This window comes from Mustelus asterias, chromosome 14, assembly GCF_964213995.1.
Source record: "Mustelus asterias chromosome 14, sMusAst1.hap1.1, whole genome shotgun sequence".
Lineage (NCBI taxonomy): Eukaryota > Metazoa > Chordata > Chondrichthyes > Carcharhiniformes > Triakidae > Mustelus > Mustelus asterias.
In genome coordinates this window covers 62,926,508-62,944,458 of record NC_135814.1, presented here as the reverse complement: position 1 = coordinate 62,944,458, position 17,951 = coordinate 62,926,508, and the positions used below count along the sequence as shown (strand labels likewise).

Below are 17,951 nucleotides of genomic sequence, written 5' to 3'. Positions count from 1 at the left end.
CCCTCAGTGTACCCAAACAGGCATCGGAGTGTGGCGACTAGCGGATTTTCACAGTAACTTCATTGCAGTGTTAATGTAAGACTACTTGTGACTAATAAATAAACTTTAAACATTTTTTGCGTTTGCAGTAAATTAAACTACTTGAACAGAACAAAGAGATGTATTTGATTTGCCTGTCTTTGAAGTGTGCTGTGATGACTCCAGTGGGACTAAAGTTCCCTTTGGAGATTCATAGATCAAAACACCTTGCAGTAAATCACAGTAGCCTTGTTGAATTCACTGGGATAGCTATATCTGGAGTTACTTGCTTGGCTCAGAGGGCTGGATTTTTTCATGTGTTTTATAACTGTAAAGATACTCATTCATTTACAGGTTAAAACTATACAGAAACTTTCAGCTAACCAAATTTGGATTTACAATTGAGTTTCAACATGGGTTGAATTTTGCAGTGGGTGTCAGGATCTCAACTTTAGGACTGTACCAGGGCCCCAAACAAATGCTCGTCATCAAGGCACCCTCTGGTTCAATGTTTTTGTGGGGTAGACTCCTAATTGGCTGCTTCTGTGTTCACTGTTCCATTAAGTAGAGCTGGGTAGGAATGGGGATGGGTGGGGAGTGAGGCAGTGTGGGGGGGTGCAGGGGGGGCTGGTTGGGTGCGGTGGGGACCAGTGAAGTTCTGACCTAGGAGAACCAATGAGCGGGCCTGCAGTATTGGTCAGCTACCAATACCACTGGGAGTGGCAGGTGCTGCTTAGACAGAGAGGCGAGACTGAGGGGTGACTCAGAATGGAGGTGCAAAAGCCCTCAGTTGTTGGTGTAGTAGAATGGATTAATAGAATAGTTATGGTAATAGGTGATGTGGATCATGATGTAATCGTGACATTATGGGCAATTAAGACCAATTATCAGGTATCAGGCACTGACTACAGTCTCCCAGCAGCATCAGGATCAAGCTGCTGCCTGGAGGCAACCTCTCAACAGCAGATTGGAGAGTCAACACTCTAAACAGGCTTGGGAGGCCCTCCCCACTTACCAACCACAGTCCATGACCATGTTGCTGGCCCAACAGCTGTGGGCATTTCTTTAATGTTGTTGAGTGAACACCACAATATGGAGGTGCCCTCTGTTTGATATTTAAATTCAATTAGTTCTGTAGTCATGTGACCTCTACCATGAGGCAGTTCTCTAGAGGCTGCCATCACAGATCAATTCAGTAGAGGCCTACAATGGGAAAGCACTGAGAAGTCCTGATGTCTTTAAACATGAAACACTCTCTCTCTCTTACCTGCAATGGCAGGCTTCTTTTCCTTCCAAACGGGAAGGCCTCATATTAGACCCTCCAGCTTTGAGAGCCCACCTGTTATCCTTAATTGGATGGCAAGTACACCCTATAGTCACTTATTCAGAGAAAATAACTGTTCTCCACACAGGGTAGAATTTAATCCAGGCGATGGGGTCTCACACTCACTGTGAGTGTCAGCGAGATCTCCACGTTATCTTCTTCCAGAAAGGGCTGCTGTATGGGTAGAAGTTCCACCCCCTGAGAGCTGCTGACCAATCTCAGGCTGCCAGCTTCTCATTGTCCCTGGGGGAATGGTGGTTATTGTCAGCAATGCAACCGCCAGAGGCCCAGGATCAGCAATGGACCCAGGCCACAGGTGAATGAGGGCAGGATGCAGCAATGGGGCTTGATGGTCGAGGGGGAAGTGGGTTTCAAAGAAAGGAGTTTTGAGTGATTCTTTGTACCTCCCCTTCCTGATGCTGGGTCCTGTGCTCAAACAGAGGGCACCTCCATATTGTGCTGAGCACCTGACAACACAAGACAGGCCTCCATCATCCCACTCTCAGGATCCCACGAGCAAACCTGACAGTTTTGTGACTGATTCATCTGTTGTTGACTGAATATCAGCAAAGACATGTTGAGGCTCTTCAATGGGGACAGAGGCAAGAAGGCAGCAGGATCCACACACTACACTTTCTGGTTTGATTAAATACCACCCCCCCCTCCCCCCACCCCTCCCCCCGCACCTTTAAGCCCACCTTGGGGGTGTTCATTTAATTCCATTCACAGTGTGGGCATATGGTCCCAATTTAACTCCAACATCAGAGTTCCAACCCAAAATTCAAAATCCTGGCCCTGGACTCCAGGGGTTATATTACACGGAGAGATCATACCAACTGAGGCTGTGTTTCTTGGAATTGAGAAGGTTAAGGGGTGATTTTGATTGAATAGTTAGGATAGCTAGAATCTATCTCTCCTGATTGGCGATTCTCGGAATAGGAAGCATAATTTAAAAATTAGAACCAGACTGATCAGGAATGAAGTTAGGAAACACTTCTATACAAAAAGGCTGGTAGATGTTTAGAATTCTCTTTCACAAGCAACAATGAATGCTGGATCAATTGTTAATTTTAATTCTGAGATTAATGTAAACCAAATATATTAAGGGAAATCGGCAGAAGCAGATATGTTTATTTAAGGTGCAAATCAGCCATAATTTCATTGAATGCTGGAGCAAATTCAAGGGTCTATTTGGCCTCCTTCTGTTTCTATGTTACAAACAAATTGCTTTATTCTGAAGACACATTTGTGCACAGACTTTGTGGATACAGGCAAGGGAGGTCAACTGTAGTCATAGAATCCTTACAGTGCAGGAGGAGGCTATTCGGCCCATTGAGTCAACACCGACCACAATCCCACCCAGGCCCTCTTCCCATGACCCCACATATTTACCCTGCTAATCCCCCTGACACCACTAGGGTCATTTTAGCATGGCCAATCACCTAACCCACGCATCTTTGGACTGTGGGAGGAAACCGGAGCACCTGGAGGAAACCCACACAGACGTGGGGAGAACGTGCAAGCTCCACACAGACAGTGACCTGAGGTCGGAATTGAACCCGGGTCCCTTGCACGGTGAGGCAGCAGTGCTAAACACTATGCCATCATAGTCCTGTATTGTGTAAGGACCTTTGTGCCACTTACCATTTATTTTAGTAATTTTCACATTAGCAGTTATTTACCTTAATTATATTGCATATTATTTCATATAACTATATTACATTGTCATGTTAAGAACAGCCTTGCTGCTAAAATAATAGAGTTCCTTAAAGAAGTATTATCGGTGGACTAATGGCACACTGAAGGCATTAGTCCACCGATAATACTTAGGCAAGAAGGCAACTCACCAACACCTTCTCGAGGGCAATTAGAGATGGGCAATAAATGCTGACCTTGCCAGTGATACTATATGGAACTATGTAATACTGAGGTCACTTCAGGAGGAATAATTGTGTCATCATTGCTTTGATCAATGTGTTATTTCAATCTTTCCAGTTTCAATAAATATTTAAACTCTCTTTGTGTAACCTATCACCTGAATTAGAGAAACTTGGCACACACATGTAACAGACCCTAATTTGAAAGAATTATGGTGAACTATTTCTAATGTATCTTTCCAGGGGTCAGATCACTGAACACTTTTATCAGAAGATCAACTGTTTGAGACAAATTTTCTTATTTTCCGAGCTTATATTTTTAAGTGAATTCTAAAGATTGAATATTTAACCCTGATATGATTGCTAGAAAATTTGTAACGCAATGTCTTTCCAATTCAGATTACGATGTCTTGTGAAGCAACTGGAGAAAGGTGAGATTAACGTGACAGATTTAAAGAAGAATATTGAATATGCAGCCTCTGTGTTGGAAGCAGTTTACATTGATGAGACAAGGTGAGTTATTGTATTTTAAATGGAAAGCCCTATGGCACAGTATGCGTGTGATTTATGCACATACTTTCAAACACAATTTGTGCATATATTGATCACATATATGCTTCCAATTCATGGGAAAAAAAGTTGTCATTTTGTTTTCATCTAATTTGAAGGAAGGTTTTAGTTCTCCTGAATATCAAGACATTACCTATCTTCATTCGATGACTTCTTTCCTCAGAAAATGAATGAATGGAAAATGGAGCATGGGTTGTGCAATTTTACATCGCTGTTTGTATTGGGTTGTCTATTAAGTGGAACATCTCCCTTTTAAATTCCTCTGTGTATCATTTTTAGTGCACTGTTAAATATATTTACATAAAGTTCATGTCTGTGCTATTTTAATACAATTGTTAACCTGTTTAAATTAGTCAACAATTGTATTAACATAGCAAAAGAAATAAATTGAGACGAACAAATTAAACAATGCACTAAACATATCAGAGAGAGACCGAACTGCGACCTGTGTAAGTCATTTCTTCATCTGTGCCAATACCTTTGGCCAGATTTAAAACTTCAGCCATTGAAAGAAAACAGACACTTATTGTACAACCCACTGAAGTTTCTTTACAATTGAAGTTAAAGCAAAGGGAAATTGAAAGGGGTGTAAAACAGGGAGCAGTGGATCCAAATTTGTCAGTTACCTGCAATCATCCTGTAGTGTTTTACGGCTTTAGGCATACATTTGTTCTCCCATATTTGACCATAAAGCTAGCTTCTTATCTCTGATATTTGTGTGGTTGAAGTGAAGTGAAGCCACTTTCCACTGCTCATTTCATCTTAAAATTGGTTGCAGAACATTCTTGACATGGGAAGGTGTAACTATATATGTAGATATATGCATATATTTGCAATGTCTTCATTTAAATTTTTAATTATCATTGCACTCACCTATTTCAATATTGCATTTGATTGAAGTGTCACTACATATTTTATTTTAAGAGATGTCAGTGCTTTGAGCTGAGTCTCTCAGTTGTCCTTGTTACAATGTTTTATATCTTGCCTAATGGATGGCACATGCAGTTGAGTACGGTGAAGTGTTTAATTACCAGTTTGGGATGAAGGCACCGAAATAACAATAAAGTATTGAATTAAATAATTGGGAACCATACTGAACAGGAAATTAATTTGAGTTTATTATTGAGAAATCATTAAAATTGATTTGGAGCATGACTACAATTTATAAAAACAATGGCAAATAAGTTACTATGTTCCGTTAGCAGAGAGATAAAAGACAAATTAAGAAATAATGTTACTTGAGTTAGGATAGGATAATATTCTAGGATATTTATCATATTAAAAGTAATCTGAAGCAAGTATTTATTTGAAGTCTATCTTTAAGATACCGTATAGATAAGTTACTCATTTGATTTGTGTATTGATAAGGGTAAACTAAACTAAAAAATACTCAGAAGGCAGCCTCTTTGGATTAATATTTCTTTAGAAAGGACTACATTTACCAGGTTTTTTGGGTCTGAGGCTTCATATTCTGTTTTCTCATCAGGCGGTTGTTGGACACTGAGGACGAACTCAGCGACATCCAATCAGATTCCGTTCCATCGGAGGTGAGAGATTGGCTGGCATCCACCTTCACAAGGAAGATGGGGGTGATGAGAAGAAGGCCAGCAGAAAAGCCGAGATTTCGGAGCATTGTCCATGCTGTTCAAGCTGGCATTTTTGTCGAGAGGTAGAGTCATAGCGTCATAGAGATATATCGCACGGAAACAGGCCCTTCGGCCCAATTTGTCCATGTCGATCAGGTTTCCTAAATTGAACTAGTCCCATTTGCCTGCATTTGGCCCATTACCCTCCAAACTTTTTCCATCCATGTACCTGTCCAAATGTATTTTAAATGTTGCAATTGTACCTGCCTCTCCCAGCTCCTCTGGCAGCTCATTCCATATACACACCTGTGTGAAAAGGTTGCCTCTCAGGTCCCTTTTAGATCTTTCCCATCTCACCTTAAACCTATGCCCTCTAGTTTTAGACTCCCCGACACTGGGGAAAAGACCTTGGCTATTCACCTCATGATTTTATAAACATCTATAAGGTCACCCCTCCTCCTCCTCCTACTGTCCACGGAAACAATTCCCAACCTATCCAGCCTCTCCTTATACTCCAAACCTCCCAGTTCCATTAACATTGTTGTGAAGTGACACCGTGACATTTGTTTTGACTAAGATTTGTCATTTGCAAAAATGAAAGTTATTTGTAAAATTTAATGCTGGTATTTTTTTTAAAAAGTTGAACAACTACCATTTAATCTGAAATGTTCAGTGTTTTTCAAGCTATTGTGATGTGCAGTTTTGTGGCCACAGGGGAGAAAACACATCTCCAGGCAAATAATTTCATCAGCAACTCAACAGTTAACAACAGTACTTAAATAATTATTCGCACTAAATATGAATGTGAGCATTATGAACAGGATCATAAAGGGTTATTTCCACCATCCCAAAGAACGCAGATCAGAAAACTTGGGCTGTAATTTTGGAACTCTATCTCTGGTCTGTCACTACAAGGAAGGTAAAATTCACACTTGTACTTCTCAACCTATCTGCAGTCTTTGACATGTTGACAACATAATCCTCCTCCAATTCCTCATCACAATCATCCAGCTGAGTGATTCTGCTCTCTACTGGTTACATTCTAATCTATCTAATCATAGCCTGAGTATTCCTCTCTTCCTGCTCCACTATGGTTGTTTCTGCTGACCCCAAGGATCTATCCACGGCCTTTCCTATTTCTCATCTACACTGTCCCTGGGAGACGTCATCCGGAATCACAGGGCCCGATTTTACCATTGTGGGCGCGAAAACTTGGTAAAGTCGGGCGTGAGGCGATTAGCGCGGTCCGCGCCCGTGTCCGTGCAGATGTTCACTTTACCAAGGCCCGAAAATGGGCGCGATCCGTACGGCGCCTGAAACAGGCGCGACGTCAATTTAAAGGCATTTGCATGCATTTAAATTGACTTAATGAGATGGACGCCCAAACTGACCTGCATTTCCCCCTTTAACATCGCGTTCGCCCGTCCAGATTCGGCACAAAACAGACATGCTCCCCCCGGCAAAGGTCTGTTTCGGGCGCTCCAGCTTCTGAAGAGGTAAGTTCAGAGCTTCCAATGGCTCTCTGACTCAGATCGGTGGTGGAGGGGAGGGGGAGGCGGGCCAGATCATTCTCTGGTGGGGAGGGGAGGAGGGAGGAGGCAGGTCAGATGTATCTCTGGTGGGGGGGGGGGGGGGGGGGGGGGGGTTGGTGCGGGGGAAGGAGGAGGAGGAGGGAGGCAAGATCATTCTCTGGTAGGGGGAGGGAGGGAGGCCCGATCACTCTCTGGTAGGGGGAGGGAGGGAGGCCCGATCATTCTTTGGTCGGTGGGGGAGGGGAGGAAGGCCAGATGGTTCTCTGGTTGTGGGGGAGAGGAGGGAGGCCTGATCATTCTCTGGTGGAGGAGGAGGGAGGCCAGATGGTTCTCTTGTGGGGGCCGGTGGGGGGGGAGGGGTGGAGGGAGGCCTGATCATTCTCTGGTGGAGGAGGAGGGAGGCCAGATGGTTCTCTTGTGGGAGGGGGGGGCGGGTGGGGGGTGGAGGGAGGCCTGATCATTCTCTGGTGGGGTGGGGAGGAGGGAGGCCAGGTGGCTGTCTGGGGGGTGGGGGGGGGGGGGAGGGGAGGGAGGCTAGGTGGTTCTCTGGTGGAGGGGGCAGGTGGGGTCCGCTGCCACTCTGCTGGCGATCGGTGGGGGGGAAGTGGGGGAGGGGGCCACGATCGGCCTGGGTAGCGGGGTGGGTGGATAAGGGGGATAGTTATGTTTTGGGGGTGGGGCGAAGTCTGTGGGGGCCATCACTCCTGCTTTATGCTCCTGGGTCGCTTTATCCGCTTTTTGCGACCCGGGAGCGACGTGACAGGAGAGCATTTTTCAAATTTTTTTCACTGCGCATGCGCAGTTCAAAGCTCCAATCGGAGCAGTTGTAGTGGTATGTCACTAGACTAGTAATCTAGGGACCCAGGCCAATGCTTTGGAGTTATGGGTTCAAATCCCACCATGGCAGCTGGTGAAATTTAAATGTAATTGATAAATATGGAATACAAAGCGCTTTCAGTAACGGTGGGCATGACAGGTATCATCAATTGTTGTAAAAACCCATCTGGCTCACTAATGTCTTTTAGGGAAGGAAATCTGCCATTCTAACCTGGTCAGGCCTTACATGTGCCTCTAAATTCATGGTAATATGGTTGACTCTTAACTGTCCTCTGAAATGTTCTAGCAATTCACACAGTTCAAAGGCAATTAGGGATGGGCAGCAAATGCTCACATTCAATAAAAAATCAACCGTTCAATTTTACAATTCCTATTCTTGTTTGAAGCCCCTCCTTAGCTTTGCCCCTCACTATTTTTGTAACCTTTTTCAGCTTTACAACCCTCTAAGTTGCATGCACTCATACAACTTATGGACTCATGCACTTCTGGTCTCCTGAGCATCCTTGATCTTATTTGCACCACCTTTGGTGCTGTGCCTTCAGCTAACTAGATCTTAAACTCTAGGATTCTTTCCCCAAACCATCCCAACTCTCCACCTCTCTTTCCTCCTTTAAGACACTCTCTAAAACTCAACTTTTTGACCAAACATTTGGCCATCTGCCTAATACCTCCTTATGTAGATTGGTGTCAGGTTTTCTAACAGTTATAACAGTTCAGTGGAGCACTCTGTGAATGGTTTACTATGGTGAAGATGCTATATAATGTAAGCTGTCATTGTTTGAGCACAGCTTCCCTATCAGGATGGCACAAGCTTGCAGGATTAGCGTTTAAGTGTCTTCTCTTGAAACATTTCATCTCGTGAATTTGTGACTCTAGTGATTGTTATGTGGGAAAACACAGCTCCACGGATCCCCAAAGATCTCCAATAGATCGCTCATGTGTGAGCCTGGATAAAAAGAACCTGGGAGTTAATTCTTGGCCTCACTCCATATCAACAAGCACATGTCTAACAAGGATTACCTGGAAACAAGAGTGGAAGCCATTACCTAATTTAATACTACCAAGGCTGACTGGAGTGAATACTGTAAGAGTTTTAACAACACCAGGTTAAAGTCCAACAGATTTACTTGGTAGCAAATGCCATTAGCTTTCGGAGCCCTGCTCCTTCATCAGATGGAGTTGAAATTTGCAGATATCCACTCCATCTGATGAAGGATCAGGGCTCCAAAAGCTAATGGCATTTGCTACCAAATAAACCTGTTGGACTTTAACCTGGTGTTGTTAAAACTCTTACTGTGTTTACCCCAGTCCAATGCCGGCATCGCCACATCATGGAGTGAATACCTCCATTGCTGCCATAGCAACTGAGTACATCTAACCAAGATAGAACCTAGCACATCCTGTTCTGTATAGTTCATCACCACACTGTATAATGCATTCATGCAGTGAGCTTTCAAGAGCATTTGTAATATTTATACATATATGGCTGAAGGTAACTTAGTCACAATCTTGTTATACATAGAACAGTACAGCACAGAACAGGCCCTTCGGCCCACGATGTTGTGCCGAGCTTTATCTGAAACCAAGATCAAGCTATCTCACTCCCTATCATCCTGGTGTGCTCCATGTGCCTATCCAATAACCACTTAAATGTTCCTAAAGTGTCTGACTCCACTATCACTGCAGGCAGTCCATTCCACACCGCAACCACTCTCTGCATAAAGAACCTACCTCTGATATCCTTCCTATATCTCCCACCATGAACCCTATAGTTATGCCCCCTTGTAATAGCTCCATCCACCGGAGGAAATAGTCTTTGAACATTCACTCTATCTATCCCCTTCATCATTTTATAAACCTCTATTAAGTCTCCCCTCAGCCTCCTCCGCTCCAGAGAGAACAGCCCTAGCTCCCGCAACCTTTCCTCATAAGACCTACCCTCCAAACCAGGCAGCATCCTGGTAAATCTCCTCTGCACTCTTTCCAGCGCTTCCACATCCTTCTTATAGTGAGGTGACCAGAACTGCACACAATATTCCAAATGTGGTCTCACCAAGGTCCTGTACAGTTGCAGCATAACCCCATGGCTCTTAAACTCCAACCCCCTGTTAATAAAAGCGAACACACTATAGGCCTTCTTCACAGCTCTATCCACTTGAGTGGCAACCTTCAGAGATCTGTGGATATGAACCCCAAGATCTCTCTGTTCCTCCACAGTCTTCAGAACCCTACCTTTGACTCTGTAATCCACGTTTAAATTAGTCCTACCAAAATGAATCACCTCACATTTATCAGGGTTAAACTCCATTTGCCATTTTTCAGCCCAGCTTTGCATCCTATCTATGTCTCTTTGCAGCCTACAACAGCCCTCCACCTCATCCACTACTCCACCAATCTTGGTGTCATCAGCAAATTTACTGATCCACCCTTCAGCCCCCTCCTCTAAGTCATTATTTCTAGCCTTATTTCTAAGGAATCCAATCAAGTTCAGTCACATGAGCAGATAGTGAGTTAAATGTGCAACTCTATTGTCCACTCAAATGAGGGAAGAAACAAAGAGCATATGATCCTATCAGATGGATGAGTGGGAAGTAATACAGGGAAATGCTTACAGTGCAATCAGCTATTGAATAATGGGTTCCCATCGTTTTGTTACACTGCCCTCATCCTCTGTATGTGACTAAAAAAAACTCAGGTTTTAAATCGGGTTTTACTTTGGCTGACTATTTATAAACTCATATATAGCTGAAATAAATCCTAGTAATAAAATCACATTACTACACCTAAAGTATTAAAATGACTGTGAAAATATTTGCATGGAAGCATGGTGTTCATTCCTGCATTAATTCTGTATGTTCCAGATCCTTGTACAATGCCACCACTAATCTTTATTCATAGAAACATAGAAACTAGAAGCATGAATAGACCATTCAGCCCTTCAGCCCTGCTCCACCATTCACTATGATTATGCTGATGATCAAATGCGATATTCTGATCCCCCTTTCTCCCCTTATCCCTTGATCCCTTTAGCTCCAAGAGCTTTTTCTAATTTCTTCTTGAAATCACAGTACATTTTGGCTCCAACTACTTTCTGTGGTAGTGAATTCCACGTGTGCACTACTCTCTGGGTGAAGAACTTTCTCCTCATCTCAGTTCTAAAAGGTTTACCCCTTTCCTCAAACTATGACTCCTAGTTCTGGACTCCCCCAGCATCGGGAACATTCTTTCTGAATCTAGCCTGTCTAACCCTGTTAGAATTTTATAAGATTCTATGAGATCCCCTCTCATTCTTCTAAACTCCAATGAATATAATCCCAGCCGACAGGGGCTGGGATTCTCCCAGAAAAAAATTAAGTGCCCAACAGGCGGGAAAAAAGGAGATTTTCCTGCCCGTTGTTAGTGGAGCGAATCTCTGGTACTCTGTGCATCACAGAGTGCCTCAGTGAGATTGACACTAGAACGTGTGGGGTGGGGGGGGGGGGGCTCACCCCTCATCCCGCTGGAGAAGCCGGCAGTTCGGCACTGAGCAGGCCACTGCACATCCGTCAGTGGAGAGATCGGCGCATGCGTACTGCCCTCCCCACCCCCCCCACCCCCGCCCCCCCCCCCCCCCCCCGCCCCCCCCACTGCCGGCCTACCCGACCCCACCACCCCCGATTACCAGCCTCCCTGATCCCTTCTCCCTGATCGCTGGCCTACGGAGCCACCCCCCGAGCCAGCCCCAATCACTAGGCCCCCATGACTAGACCTGACCCCGCCCCGCATCTCCAGCCCCGAGCCCCCTCATGGCCAGCCAGGCCCGCCCAGCATGGCCAGCCCCTATCTCTCCCCCCCCCCCCCCAACCACCTGTACAGCCACGATCACCTCCTTTCTCCCAATCCCACCGATCCTATTGTAGAGTGCGCAGCAGATCCCCCCCCCACCTCCACCACTTTTCGGCCCCCAGTAGGCCAGCCCCCTCTGACCCTACCCTCTTGGCATTGCCCGGTGCCCAGTAGGCAGGGCCAGGGTGCCCAGTGGGCGGTGCCAGGCTAGTACTGCCAGGCTGGCAATACCCAAGGGGCACTCCCGCCGCCCCTCCCAGGGGGGCCTCAATGGTCACTGTCTCCACCCCGGGGTGAGTACGCCTGGTACCTGTTGGTGGGGAGCAGTTGTAAGTCCCGCTAGTGGGAACCTCTCCCAACATGAGCCGGGGGTGGGGGGCACTAGAAGGCCCGGAGACAACCGTCCCAGGCTCGCTAATCATATGGAAATCAGCACGGGGCTGATTATAAGGCATAAAAGGGCCTGGGAGACTTGTGCATTGGCTGGGAGAATCCCAGCCTATAGCTTCTCCTCTAATGACAGACATGCCATCCCAAGAATCAGCCTGGTAAACCTTCGCTGTACTCCCTCTATAGCAAGGACATCCTTCCTCAGATAAGGACACCAAAACTGCACACAATACTCCAGGTGTGACCTCACCAACACCCTATACAATTGCAGCAAAACATCCCTATCCCAATACTCAAATCCTCTCACTATGAAGGCCAACATACCATTTGCCTTCTTTACTGCCTGCTGTACCTGCACGTTTACTTTCAGCGACAGATGCAAGAGGACTCCTCGGTCTCGCTGTGTATCCACCTCTCTGAATTTACACCCATTCAGATAATAATCTGTCTTGTTATTATTGCTACCAAAGTGGACAACCTCACATTTATCCACCTTATACTGCATCTGTCAATGCAGATGCCCAGATACTCAGCCTGTCCAAATCATGCTGAAGCATCTCTGCATCTTCCTCACAGCTCACCTTCCCAACCAACTTTGTATCGTCTGCAAATTTGGAGATAATACATTTCGTTCCCTCTTCCAAATCATTAATAGTGTGAACAGTTGGGGTCCGAGTACAGATCCCTGCAGTATTCAATGTATATGGAGTTACACTAGTTTACTTCATGTCTTACACTGTTATCAGTCTCATGCATTTACATTGTCATTACCACATTATTGCTATTACTATATGGGCATTATTACAACATTCTCACTACCCCGTCTACCCCCTTCCAGGCTTTGAGTTTACAGGTTCTGGCAGTCTGGAGCCTTATAACCCTTCCAGATCTTGTTTGCCATTCTGTTGGATGAGTGGTAGGATCTGTTGGTTCTGGTTCTTCTTGTTGGCTTGGAGGTTGGACTGATACCTGGGTATGCTTTCACTCTTTTCTTCCATTCCTTTGTGTTGAACTGCACTGGCTGGGTTCGGCTGTTGTGTTGATCAGTAGTTTCTGCTACTTTAAACCTTTTTTTACGGTGGTTTCTCCATTCCCGTTCTTTCTTCTTGCTATGAGTAGGCTGTTTCATTGTCCCCTGTGGCTGAGGAAGAACATCCCTGTGTCAAAAAGAAGGTTGAGTGATATGCTTACCTCTGCTTTTTGTTGTTGATGGTGGGAGACTGCTACCAGGTTTCAGCGTTCCTTCTGGTAGTGGCATGCTGGCTGGGAGCTGCGGTAGGTGCACGGTGGCTGCTGTGTTCACCAGCTCTACCATCATTGTAGTTGGAGGTAGAGGTTTCTTGGACTGCTGATTACTCTCCTGTACCACTTCCACTGGAGGTGTGCTGGTTATCTCATAGACAGGCTGGTCTGACTGGGGGTTTTCTGGGACCTGCACTGAGAATGGACAAACTTGGTCTCCGAAGAGAAAACAGAGTTCAGAGCTGAAGTCCGAGTCTGAATAGTCTTTAGCATTTGAGTATGCTAGACTGTGCAGTTCTGGTTGGCTAATGACAGTGGTTGTCATGACGTCTGGAGGAGGCTATGCAGGAATCCCTGCTCTGGTGAGAGAAAGGTTGGTTACAGCTGACTTGCATCAAATCAGAAATCTGTTGGTGCCATACCTCAATGGTTCCAAGATTGTGCCAAAGACAGGAAGTTAGTTTCCTCCTGCCCCATAAAGTGGACTGTCTGTTGTTCGAAGCCGTGGCCTTTGAGCCATGGTTCCTTGTCTGACAGGACTGTCACCCTGGCACGTGAATCTCAGTTAAAATGTGTTAGATGGTCTTTGACAAAGATGTGTGCATTCCAGAATGAGAAACCACAATCCTTGACCTCACCAAGAAGCATGGCACTGTGTCCTCTGGATGTTTGTTCTCGACAATGTGAATTACTTTTGGACCTTCCGCATGTTTCTGGCACTTTGGCTTGCACAGTTTGCCATAGTGTCCCACCCTGTTACAGTAAATGCATTGGGCAGTACTTGCAGGATATTGATCTCTCCTGTGACAGAACTTCACAATGTTGGCAACGCCACTCTGCTGGATGGTTTGGGCATTGCTTTCCCCGACTTCGATTGTGCCTGTGTCTTTGTGGCCTGATGTCTGCCCGACGTTTTATTCACTCCCCTTAAGATTGTACTATGTAGAGTTCAGGCGGGCTGTCTGGTTGCTTTGTCCAGTGTTAGATTTTCTTTGGCTTGTAAGAGGTCAGAGAGAGTATCGTTTGTTACACTCACCAGCGTTCTGTCTCCGATGAGTTCAGACTATAAGGGGACGATTCTCCTACAAAAGTTCTAAGCGCTGAATTCGCGGGAAAACTGATGTTAGTCACGATTGTTTTTTCAGTGGGAGTTCAGACTCGAATCTCCCCACTCTGTACAATGCAGAGGTCACAATCATGAATATAATTAAAAGCTCGGAGGCGGGGCCTATTCATATCAGAGTCTGACAGTTCCGGGTCTCTGCACATGCGCAGTGGCCCCGATCTGTCAGCTTCTGGTTTGCTGGCCGGCTCGATCTCTGGCCAGCCCAGGACCCCAACAGTGCTGCCCCTCCACCCCCCCCCACCCACCCCCCCACGGTCTGATCACGGTCCCCATGAGCATTCCCGGGCCAGCCCTAAACCCACCATCCAGGAGTGCCCCAATCTCCAGCATCTCCCCCCCCCCCAACAGCAGTGATGATCTCCCCCACCCCAGCAGACCCCCCCCAATGGGAGTCCCCCCCCCCCCCCCCCCCCCCCCCCAAGCAGAGGCCCTCCAGTCCCGACCGATCCCAATGGCAGAGTGGCAGCTGGACCCTCCACCACCAATCGCCGCTAAGTCCCGCCCCTAGGTCCCACCCCTTTGGCAATGCCCCTAAGCCCCACCCCCTTGGCATTGCCTGATGCCAAGGTGCTCCCTGGATATGGGCACTTTGCCCCTTGGGCAGTGCAGGGGGCATCGGGTGGCACTGCCTGGATGCTCCCCACTTTTGGGAAACTGGCGGGAGACCCCGTTGGGGTGAAGGGGGGCAATCGTGGCCCCCCAGGGGGTTGGGCAACAGTAGGGTGGTGCCCCTGGGCATGGGCGAATCCTGCAAATCGGCGCACGCGGTTCGGGATGGGAGGATCATGGCCTAAATCTCCATATTGACATGCTCACATCCTGTGACAGAACATAAAAATACTATTCAATCCTGTTCCTTTTTTTTTGCTTTGAGCTGGGCTTTTTTTGGTTTCATATTGAAGATGGAACTCCTGTAAGTAACAAAGTTGACTTCTGATTGTTTGAAACCCAGGTTCCCAGCCTACATCTTCAAGCTGTTCATATCACAGATACATTCAAGTCGACCTCTGATGTAATTTTGTTAGCATCAAGGTTTGATTAGGATTTGCTGGCAAAGAGCAACACTTGTGAGGTGGGCCGAGTTTGGAAGACCAGAGCTGGTCAGCGCTCGCAAAAGGGTTCCATTCAGATATGACCACTTACCTTCAGTGCAGGAAGGATTGAATAATTTTCAACAAAGATGAAAAAACTGCAAACCACAAAGCTTCAGTACCCAAATCAGGATGGGGTTTTTTTTAACATAAAAGACACTGGGCTGGATTCTCCAATCCCACTGCAATGGACAGAGATTTGACTGAACACCAAATTCTTCATTCTCGCTGACAGCGGCAGCAAAGCGTGAACAGCTGGAGAATTCCAGCCATTTTATGAAATCAATTGTTGGTATTGAGATATTGATTTGTCTTTCCTCTTTATGGATGTTGAATGGCTGACTGTGTATTTTCAGTCTTTTCTATTTATTCAAATATTTACATTTCAACATTATTTTTCGTTACTCAGAACAAATTACATGTCATGTCGACGAAGTGGTGATGCACTGTAAAATCTTGGAAGTATTTATCTTAAGTCTAAATATTGGTGATGGAGTAAATGTTTATTCAAGTCTTAAAATGGACTGAAAAAATAACCTCTATTTAAATTATCTGCTTTACCATATCAGAAATAAAGTAACTCTGTGGAATTGACACAAGATTTGATCACCAGCAGAAATCTGAGGGGTCATAAGCCTGAAGGTTTCATTCAAGTATTTTTAAATTACTGCTGGGAGGAGGCAGATCTTTAAATACCTAAATCATGCTCCCCGGCACTGGTGCTGTAAAATCCAATACCAATACAGAGTGGTAAACGCCTAAGTTGGCTTTTCTTTTTAAAATTGTCTCACTATAATTGGTGAGACTCAAAATCTGAATTGTCATGAGTGCAAGTTGAAATTTTAGAGTGGGTGATAACTAGAGGGCTTGAATTCATGCTCCCTAATTGGGAGTACAGAGGGGGAGAATTGCTGGCTCTGCAAACCTGACTTGCCTGGACCGTCGGGTTTTTATTTCAAGAGTCCGCTTGCTCCTTGAAAGAGTTTGGAAGTAGCCACAGGGATTGCCAGGTGTGGAGGAGAGCTTTGTGAAAGGCCCACCTCAGTGCTCTAGCACTTTTGTCCCATCTGTGACAAAAAGAATCAGCAAAGAAAACAGCTCTACAGCACTCACCCTTCATACTCCCTCCCAACTCATGCTCCATGCCTCATCCATCCAGCACATTCTCCCCCCCCACAACCTACCTCCCTTTTGCTCTGATGCCCTCCTTCCCATCTCATGCAGTATCCACCATGGGCAGATCTCAGGATCCATGCTGAAATTAAATCATGGTACTAAATGTCTGTTGATGAAATCACTTGGAAAAGCATTCTCATTGGGAAAGAAAAATCATTCATACACTTAACTTCCCTTAACCTCTCAGAAGAACAAGCATTCAGACATTATGGGGACTTGGATCTGTCAATCAAACTGTGAACTGACAGGCACCCCACTATGATAATGATAAGTTGTGAAATAAATCATGCAGCACTAATTCTACAATGGTAACGCTCAGGCTTATATCAGCAGACAGAAATAAATACTTTTTTTTTAGCAATGCACACAGCTTTTTTCCCAATATTTGAAGGGCAGGTGGTTTAAGTCCCTCAACACCTCAAAATCTCCCTTTGACAGCTTCTTTTGTCAGCTCGCTTTCACATCTCCTTGACAATTTTGAGCTTGACAGTTCCACTGAGTTTACCCACTTTTTAAACACATTCATGTCCACTTTTAATACTTCCAATAGGCACTTGGCCTCTCCCAAAGGGTACCTTACCTTTCCAGAAGGAAAGCTCCAAAGAACTCTGGTAAGTTTAGATCTTTTCCTACCAGTTGTAAGATGCGCAATTCATATTTCCCACTCTCTCCCTTGCAAAAGCAGATCAGGTTGAATGCAGCTGCACTTTGACATGTGCAACTGCCTCTATGAATCAAGGATGCCCAAGGATCAAGCCACCCCGGTCCTCCACTCTTGTTGAAAATGGTGGGGGAGTGGGCCACTGCGGGCTCAGGGACAGGACTTGCAGATTCGGGCCGCCGAGGCCATTTCACAAAGATAGAAAGCCTCTCCGTCGATGTGAAAATTCAGGGTCTAGTGCTTGGTTTGTTTTTTTATAAAATTGCCTTGCTCTCCTGTGATGTAACTTCTAATGATTGATGTATTTGAATCCTCTAACCCACTAATACTTGGACCTTCAAGTAATAAGTGATCTCCCTACTTTTCCTACCAAAATGCACAACCTCACATTTATCTATGTTGAAGTTCACTTGTCTATTCTGCAATTTATTAATGTCTTGTAATTAATTGCAGTCCTCCCCAGTATTGAGTATCCCTCATTACTCTCCCCTCTCCCTCCCACCCAGCACCCCCCAATTTGGTGACATCCCCAAATTCAGAAATTGTATTTTGATTTTGAAAGTCCAAATTATTAATGAAACTTGTGATCAACAACATCCCCAGCACTGATCCTTGTGGGACACCACCTTCTGCCACTCTGAATAACTGTCCTTTCCCCCCACTTTCTGCTTTCTGTCTCCTAGCCAGTTAACAATC

The 17,951-nt window shown here is 45.5% G+C and overlaps 1 protein-coding gene across 1 annotated transcript in view; it reads left to right on the top strand.

Moving 5' to 3' along the window:
* The window catches only part of pde1a (phosphodiesterase 1A, calmodulin-dependent), a 440,733-nt gene that overhangs the window by 334,864 nt on the left and 87,918 nt on the right, over positions 1-17,951 (top strand). The window contains exons 3-4 of the mRNA XM_078228519.1: positions 3,619-3,732; positions 5,276-5,458. Of these exons, the coding sequence (XP_078084645.1) occupies positions 3,619-3,732; positions 5,276-5,458 (297 nt within the window). The remainder of the gene's footprint in view (positions 1-3,618; positions 3,733-5,275; positions 5,459-17,951) is intronic.